Source organism: Nymphaea colorata, chromosome 1, assembly GCF_008831285.2.
Source record: "Nymphaea colorata isolate Beijing-Zhang1983 chromosome 1, ASM883128v2, whole genome shotgun sequence".
Taxonomy (NCBI): domain Eukaryota; kingdom Viridiplantae; phylum Streptophyta; class Magnoliopsida; order Nymphaeales; family Nymphaeaceae; genus Nymphaea; species Nymphaea colorata.
In genome coordinates, this window is record NC_045138.2 from 35,288,497 (window position 1) to 35,296,942 (window position 8,446).

Genomic DNA, 8,446 nt, shown 5'->3' on the forward strand with positions numbered 1-8,446 from the left:
TTCATTTCAAGAGTTGGTCATGATGGGGATGTTCCATTCATTAATGATATGACTGGGATGTAGTCGACGAGTGGGGATATAAAGTACTTCTTCCACGTACAACTATGGTTTATGCATATGGAATGCATGGTCTCGGGAAGAAGGCGAAACTTTCATAAAGATGGAGGAAATCGGTGGAAAACTTGAGATATACATGCTTGTAGCGATGCTGATTAATTTGGTGGATGAAGGTTTGGGATTGTTAAATCGAATGCCAAAATGAGATCAACTCCCTCCAAAGCTAGTGACACTGACAGCCTCCGAACCAAATCTATTTGTAGTCAAATGTATTCAGGAATAGAATAGGTTGAAAAACCCGCTGTTTTCTTCCAACCAACCTTTGTCCGCAAATGTGTATGTGACTCCTAGTTTCTAACCTAGACAGACATTATCGCAGCGGCAGTGCGCTGCTCATGTCTAACCTAAACGTCGGTGTCAATAAGGTTGCCATAATTGTGACGCCCCATGGGATCATATAGCCACTCATGAAGGGTGTAAAACAGCAGCACAAAATTGAAGTTCCTTCCGGCACACGTGAAACCATGGCGAATCATCACGATGTCCCAGGCAGAGAGAACCAATCACCATCATCATCAAGATTTGAGACCTCAAGAAGTTAGTGTGTTCGTTGTGCTATATGGAACACAACCCGATATATGTCAAATCATAGGCACCTTCCCTTCTTTTGTCGGCAATTATGCGCCTAGATTACCAGGTCGAGGTTAATTCCATATCTTCATTGTTAGAACAAGCCCGCAGGCCATACAAACGCCTTTAACATGAAAGGAAGCGCCAACCATCTACCCAGTTCAAGAAGATTTACATTGTTTCCTAATGTATGAAATGCATAAACTAGGACACCAAAAGAAATAATCAAATGAAAAACTCAGCGAAAAGAAGAGCAAATAGCACTTTCAAATGACAAATTACCCAATAAGTTGTAGTTCTACAGCGCGGAGAGTAGATATTACTGAATTGCGTCCAGCTGTGCTGGTTCTCCCCATTTTCCAGTCCCCAGAGACATGGTAAAATATCCACTTCTTGTGCAGATAAAAGATTATTCCCATTGGAAGTGACATAAGAAGAGGGACAACAATAGCAGAGAGCTAACGAAGATAAACCTAAAGTGAATTGCAAGAACCATATTTCCAAAGCCCCATGAAGACATCAGACCCGTCTACTAGGAAGATAACCTTAAAGGTATTCTCCAAATCAAACTGCAACACAACCACCGAGTACATAACAGAACTAAAATTTATTTGTTCGTAACCAGCAAGAGCAAATAGGGCACTCAAAAAGGGATAACAGAGCACATTCTATAAGCATAAAGACAGCCCTCCGCTTCAATAAATAAGGTAAAGAATTTCAAAACAGTAAAACAGAGGCTTGTAATAGTATAAAATTAGATTTGAGGCCAAAAAAGAGAAACCTAAAGTAAGCAATGTGCCAAGACCTCACGAACTGGACTGACAGTGAAGACTGAAAAAAGATCTGATGACCCAGTGCTTGGACAGCTTAACACAAACAAGCAAATGAACTTGAAATACATTCAGATACTACTTACTACTTTCACTTACTGCTTTCATTTTAAGAGTATTCAATGTTGGTATATTGTTTCCTGAACTCTAATATATTTAAAAAAAATTAGGAATATATGAGACGTCATGTGATGAAAATTAAGACAGATATATAGAGTAGCAAAAAAAAATTCCCCATGTTCAGTGCAGATTGTCATGTCCATGAATTTTTTTTGTGCTCAATACTCTTCCAGATTTAAGAGAAAAAAAAAAAACATCCAGCAAATTAAGTTTTATAAAAACCCTAAAAACGTTCTCTCCCTTTTCCCCATCTTCAACTTTTTTGTCACCAGGCAAGAGAAAAGTTCAGTTGTGTCTGATTACCTCAAACAAGTTGCCATTGATGGAATTTGTCACGGTCGAGCACTTCAGTCCATGCACTGACAAGATTTACTATTCCTGAAAGAGCGCAAAATCACACTAAGAAACATACACCATTTCTACTTTGCATCTTCATCTGTAATAAATTTTCATGGCATTTGAACCATAGATCTTCTAAACCGGTTGCTCCTGTTGAGCTTCAATCTGATTGATGGAACTTTACGTGATACTGCTTTCCAAATCATTTGAACAGCATCATCACCCTGGGATGGGTATTGATACTCAAAATGGTGCTCAATTTCCTTTAACCTTTCCCACATTTTCATCCATTCTTCCTTTGTGATGCTTCTAACTAATTTAATGAGAAAGCCTTCTTTAAGAGCATCAGATGTACGGACAAAAATGCAGAATTCTGAGTAGTCAAGGACGTCTTCATAAGGGAGCTCAATTTCATCGCTAATAATAACAGGCACACAATGGCTGGCAATAGCATCAAACAGACGATTGGAGGATGGTGTGTCACCAGCAATGTTCAAACAGAATTTGGAAGAATGCATTCCTTTAGTTGCTTGATTTATCCCACCTCCACGTATGCTGCCAAAAGAAAAGTGCACATCCTTCTCATCTTTAAGAATATAGTATAGCTCCTGTCGAATATATCCACCCTGACAATAAATAGAAAGCAAAATGATTGATTATTGAATCAAAAGCAGTAAACACAATGGAAATGCACTAAAAGAAAGCAACCTGGAAGGTTGTCTGGATGAATATTCTTTTCATGGGCACAACAAAGAATACCAGCAGCAAAATTTTGCTTTGATTAGGATCTTGAAGAAAGACCCTTAAGTCAAAAATTTTCCTGCAAGTCCTCACAACTAAGCATGATTTGGTTGTAAAAATTCATTTTTAGGAATCATAAGCATCTGATTTCATGCAATGACCAGAGATGATGAGTAATAAGAGGACCCTTTAATAGTTTGTCATCCAAAAATTTTCAGCATCATGCAAAGAGGATCATTCAGTTTCAAATGATCAAAAACAAAACCTAACTAAAACCAACAGAATGGACATTTGTGCTATTCTTCATGTCCCATTGTATCATCAAACTTCCAAAAACAATCCGTGCTCATTGCTGAGAGATTACAGCAGCCCTTTTTTCTACTTAGGGAGGAAGTGTACAATTCAAATTAGAAATGATGCACGTTTATTATTGGAAGCCTGTCAGAAGATAACTTCAAAATATGTTTCATAAGAATTGAGAAAATAGTTACATCTATTGAAATCCTATGTGAAGACCATTTTAACATACCAAGTGTCGGTCATTAACTAGGAGCACCTAAAAGAAACGACTTAAGCACCCAAGAGACCAGAAATGCATAACAATTTGTACTTATCAAGCAGATGATCCGCTATATTCAATCCTGCAAAAGTTATGGAGATTCAATTCAGCAACAGTACAATTTCTTGTGAACTTTCAGACCTCAGTTTTGGAATAAGGACAGCTATAAGCAGCAATTTTACTTAAAGTAGTGCACTATTTACTTGGCACAAAAGGTCAATAATGTATATTCTGTTAAATGAAAAAAATGTCAGTCCTAATTTTGAGAACACTTGTAACAAAGTGAAATTGCAGTGCAAACTTGCTGTAACAAAGTGAAATTGTACGTAGCAACTTTCATTGAACATCAAGAATATCCAAACTCACTTTCAGATCATTAAGTGCTAATGCGGACTTGAGCGATCATGTATTCAATTTAAAGAAGATGTGATGAAAAGACATATTTAATGGCAATTCTGCATTTAAATTGTTAAAAAGGAAACATTACATGAACCTCTAGTGCACTAAAACAGAATGGAAACAATGTTGCTACTCACATCTTTGCGGTAAATTGCTCCTTGAAAATACAGCAAGATAGGCCGGCTATCAAAGGTGGACGAATCATTATCATAATTTCTGATGACATGCTTGTAAGGAGCAATAATATCCTTGTCTATGTTTGCTACATTCGGAGGATACCTTCCAAAGTCAGAAAGTATAAACATGCATGGCCACAACTTCATCCTTGCGTCCAGCATACTGTTTGGGTGATGTGCAAGTATCACATGATCACGTCCACCTGATCTCTTCCATTCGTGCTGCACTCTTAGATAAGCTACCAGTTTATCCTGTAATGCCCTATTCAAGCTTACTTTTTCTTTCGGGTTCACCTTTGAATACCGATTATAACTCAATGAAGAGAAAAATGGAACAAATATGATATCAGCCTTACTGGAATTGTCAACTCTTACAGCATTACAAGGGCCTCTTCTGTTAGAAAACCTAGATGATAAAAGATCCAAAGTAAGCCAATATTCTGTACTATGTTGAAGATTTAATCCACCAGGATAATCTGGAACTCCGTTCGAGATATCAGGCCAAACGCTGTCTGTCCCTTTCCAGCCTAGCAAACCAAAATGAAATTCAGAAGGCAGGTCATACATAAAAACTTTCAGAGTCGTCTTGTTAGGCTCACAAGCGCTGGGTTGTTCTTTAACTTCGTCCTGGATGGTTGCTATTGTAGGCGGCGATTCATGATGCTCTTTGCTAAGGTCCCTCGGTGTTGATTTAAAATTGTCAACTACAGAGAAGAGCTTTTTGTCAGGCAGAAAACCGTGTTCAATGAAATGCGGGGATCCTGCTGATTGGAGGAAAAAGAACCACGAGAAGACGAAGACAAACACAGACACAGTGAAGAGGCAGAACAAGTATCTCCTTCTTTCAAATCCAACTGAATGTGGAATCCGGCCATCACCCATTGCAGTATTGCATACGATACGAAATAAATTTCTACTGATACATGAAGAAATAGATATGCCCAAATTGGTGTTTAAGGCAATATAGGGAACCGCCGTAAAAATTTAGAGGTGTAGTGAAAACTGTTCAAGACGGTGGGAATCAATTTTCTCTGTCATACACCAAATTACATTCACAGAAATCACGTGGGCACATCAAAACCATGCAAGGACCTCAGTCTTGCTTGCAAGTCCGACCGGGTACTCACCTCCACCAATCTTCTCCGACTTGGTGTATCTCATGGGCGAGAAGGTAAGGAAACCCCATTCTTTTATTTTCCAATGATCTCCTCATTCTGAAAAAAGCACAGCGCACGCGCTGGATGATTCAAAAGGTAGCATCCTTTTTATTCCGAAATCAAAAATGTCGATGTACTTACATAGTGGTTTCCTCAAGATGGTGGCATTTCTCGGAAGAAGGGTATTTTTTGCTCAGCGTCAATCGTTTTACGCTCACAAAAAAGGAATCGGGTACCCGAAAAAGGATGGCACAGGCACGTAACCTTCTTCTGCAAGCACCGAAGCGTAAACTCACCGAAAAATGGTGGTGATCTAAACTAACAAAGGATTACCCACTCCATCGTGCAGATCTAATTCACATCTTTAGCGACGACGAAGGAGGAATTTCGCTGCAACAACCAAATCCCAACGCATGAACGATGGTAACTGTTCAAAGAAAGAAGGAAAAGGCCAAAGAAAGAAACATATGGCAAGTTAAATCTCGTTTTCAATACAGGAGTAAGGGAGGGGGTAAGGCAAATCAATGGAATGCATCCAAAGAGGGGGGGGGGGAGCTTCACCAGAAACAGGCGTGGTTACTCTTCTATCCGAACAGCCCGCGATGGTCGGGCTGATCTGTGGTTCCGGTCTCTTGTGGGCCAACCATTTCCTTCTATTTCTCATTTCTGCCGCTTCATTGAGAAACCTTCAAGCGCCTACCGCAATTTCGCCACCATTTTGAAAAGAAACCTTCGACTTCTCTCGTACAGGTGTACGTTTTTCTAGTAATTGCCAAGAAGGAATCTGGTTTTGAGCGCGGCCAACCTTCCGCAGCAGAGGCAGAATTATCTCAGACCACTTACGCCTTGAGTTTGTGGAGCCTCCAAAATTCATACTTAAGCCCACCTGGAAAAAAGAAGGAAAGAAAAAGCGCTACAAGGAAAAGTCATTAATTTGTAAATAAGGAAAAATAGGCCTTTGATCTCCGAGTTTTTATGAATGCATGTTCTTCAAGTAATTTGAGAGTCGAGGTCTTCCCAGTACAATTAAAAATAGGCCGCCACTGGTATCCCTAATACAATTTAAAATAGGCAACTTGAATTAAAGGATCGCATACAAAAAAAAGTGAAACAAGTGCCAGAGTAAACCATAGTTAGCATAAAAAATTATTGAAGTATCATTTAAATAACTCTCTCACTCTCTTCTAAAATAGATCTCGCTATTTCATGCTCTTCGTGTCAAGAGATTTTCTCCTTTTTCTCTCTCATCGAAGTGATGTAAGGGGCGATCTCAGCGCAATGAAGATGGAAGCGTGTGATTCGTGAAACCCTGCGGACAACGGCGGTATCGATGAAGCAGAGAGGATGATATTAATGTTAATATAGCTGGGGAGGATGGAATGGCACGGGCTGTCGACTATGCATGCCCATGCAATTGGTGCTTACTTGAGGAGGCCAGTTGAGGGACAAACTGGAGCGGTTTTCAAAGGAACACATGACATGAGTTGGGTCGATTATCTTATCTGGGAACAAAAGTGGTGGCAGGCAGTATCTTACTTATCACCCTTTCCCTTGGTTGGTTTGCCCTTTCACCTAGTGCAGTATCTGCAGTAAGCTTTGACACTTACGTGTAAAAATCAAGAGGAGGAGAATATGCATATCCTACCAGCTTCTCCATCTTACTGCATAAAATACAATAATAACGTCTGGTGACTGGTTCCATCTCAATGGCAGGGTTACAATGCCATCACTGTCTGATGTAAGTTGCTGATAGAAATCAAAATTTTTCTCGTCTCAGGAACAACAAGCACATTTTCAACTGTAGAAAATCCATGAGCAGTAGGAATGCTGCTAGCAGTCCCAACGTGGGTAATGGCCAATTTTGTACCATTTAATTTCAACCGCGATTTTGTTTCCGACCACTTGCTCTTTTTTCAAGCCTAGGAAAACCATAAATCATCCTCCGCCGTTTGGTGATGATCGAAGCCCCCCCTCAAGAGCTTGGAGCCACGTTGCGAGATTGATACATCTCTTTGAAGTGAGTAAAGCATCGGATGGTAGCACTGTTCTTGCTTTCCACAAAGTTTGGCATATAATTCCCTTTTCTAGAGATCAAATCATTTATTCCCACTGGAGTTGCCCTATTATATTAATTGTTGTGTTTTTTCTAGATTGAATAAGTCCATGCCCACGATATGAAAGCTGGTTATAGTCACTTACTTTGACCACGTCTCTTTTATTTTTAAGTGACAAAAGGGTCATATGCTGATTTGTATTAGCGATGCATATTCTTGCATGCTTCATGTGTCCTTGAAATAATTTAACAAGACGACTATAATTTGGGATCGGTGGTTTAGTCACAAAATATTCATAATCACTCCCTAATCCATTAAGAAGGAAAAAAAAAAAACTTCGTGTTCGTTAGTTTGGGGTTAACTATCCATAACCGTGTGAGTATTTTGTGGATCAAGAGGGGTTGGCATTATTGGGAATCAAAGAGGAAGTTTTGTGAATATGATATATACTTTGTGATTTATTTATGATATATGCCATCTCCAAAATCCCCCAACAGCGTTAGTGCTGCCCGGGAAGCGGAATACCCGGGCAAACGGGGTTGCCACTTTCTTCTTTCTTGCTTTTTATGGGATGGAGAGGGGAGGGAGAGATGTAAATGTGGTACACTCACCAATTCCAGTAAATTTTTTATTTTTTTGATACCAATGAAATAAATGAAGTTCACGGAAACAGTGGGACACCCAGCGCGAGTAATAGCAATGTCAGGGCATCACGTGACGCTTTACGGTGATTCGCACAAGTGAAGTGAGTAATAGGCGGCTTTCGTGGAGCAACCTCATTGAATCTTCAGTAGTTCATGAGTGAGTGAGTTTAAGCAGGCACCATGACCATGGCACTGGCACCAGAGGTCGAGGAACGAATTGCGCAGCTCTTTCAAAACAGGAGGGGAAGGGCTATTTTCTTCCTCTTCTCGTCTCGCCGGGCCGCAAAACGAGCGGCCACCACCATTGCATTAATTTACTCATCGTCAAGTGAAGGCCAACTTGAAAGTAGCTAGCCTAGTTGGAGACCTGAAACTGGCCTCCCCGACGTGTAAAGACCTGCCTGCTCAAGAGTCAAGAGCCCTGCGCCTCACTAGGGCCTTACTCTTCCTTGGCCATTAAAATGAAACAACAGCCACTGTCCTCCAGTTTGCAGGTCCAACTCAACTTAAAGCTGTCGCAGGCTTCTAATTGAACTGCCAAGCAGCTGCGGCAGTTATTGTCCAGCCACGTACGGTACAGTTGAATTAATAAGGTTTGTGCAACTTAAACTCGCTCCCATTTCCTCTGTTCTCGTTAACAAGGCACTCACCATCGCTTCCTTGCTCTGGTTCCTGCGGAAGCCAAAGCTCCAACTGTGCCAATGACCCGACTCCGACCTGTGGTTGAGCTGACTGGATGT

The 8,446-nt window shown here is 40.4% G+C and overlaps 1 protein-coding gene across 9 annotated transcripts; it reads right to left on the reverse strand.

The window, feature by feature from the left end:
- Positions 1-935: 935 nt before the first annotated feature.
- On the reverse strand, positions 936-5,845 carry LOC116262271 (probable arabinosyltransferase ARAD1). 9 transcript variants are annotated; one of them, XM_050080350.1, is made up of 4 exons: positions 5,570-5,845; positions 5,346-5,435; positions 3,813-5,278; positions 1,707-2,602 (listed from the first exon to the last, which is right to left on the reverse strand). In XM_050080350.1, the coding sequence occupies exons 3-4, from the start codon at positions 4,731-4,733 to the stop codon at positions 2,087-2,089; spliced, it is 1,437 nt and encodes a 478-aa protein (XP_049936307.1). In that variant the 5' UTR covers positions 4,734-5,278; positions 5,346-5,435; positions 5,570-5,845; the 3' UTR covers positions 1,707-2,086. The 9 variants fall into 9 exon arrangements, 8 of the variants coding, with proteins under 8 accessions (XP_049936307.1, XP_049936311.1, XP_049936313.1 ...); XM_050080354.1 differs by lacking the exon at positions 5,570-5,845 and having other exon boundaries at positions 3,813-4,378; positions 4,979-5,065; positions 5,150-5,550; XM_050080356.1 differs by lacking the exon at positions 5,570-5,845 and having other exon boundaries at positions 3,813-4,378; positions 4,979-5,088; positions 5,150-5,550.
- Between the last annotated feature and the right edge of the window lie 2,601 nt (positions 5,846-8,446).

Coding starts and splice junctions, on each gene's coding strand:
- LOC116262271 (XM_050080350.1), bottom strand. CDS start 4,733: ATGGGTGATGGCCGGATTCCACATTCAGTTGGATTTGAAAGAAGGAGA. Junction 2,603..3,812: donor GAGCAATTTACCGCAAAGAT/GTGAGTAGCAAC, acceptor ATTTATTGTCAG/GGTGGATATATTCGACAGGA.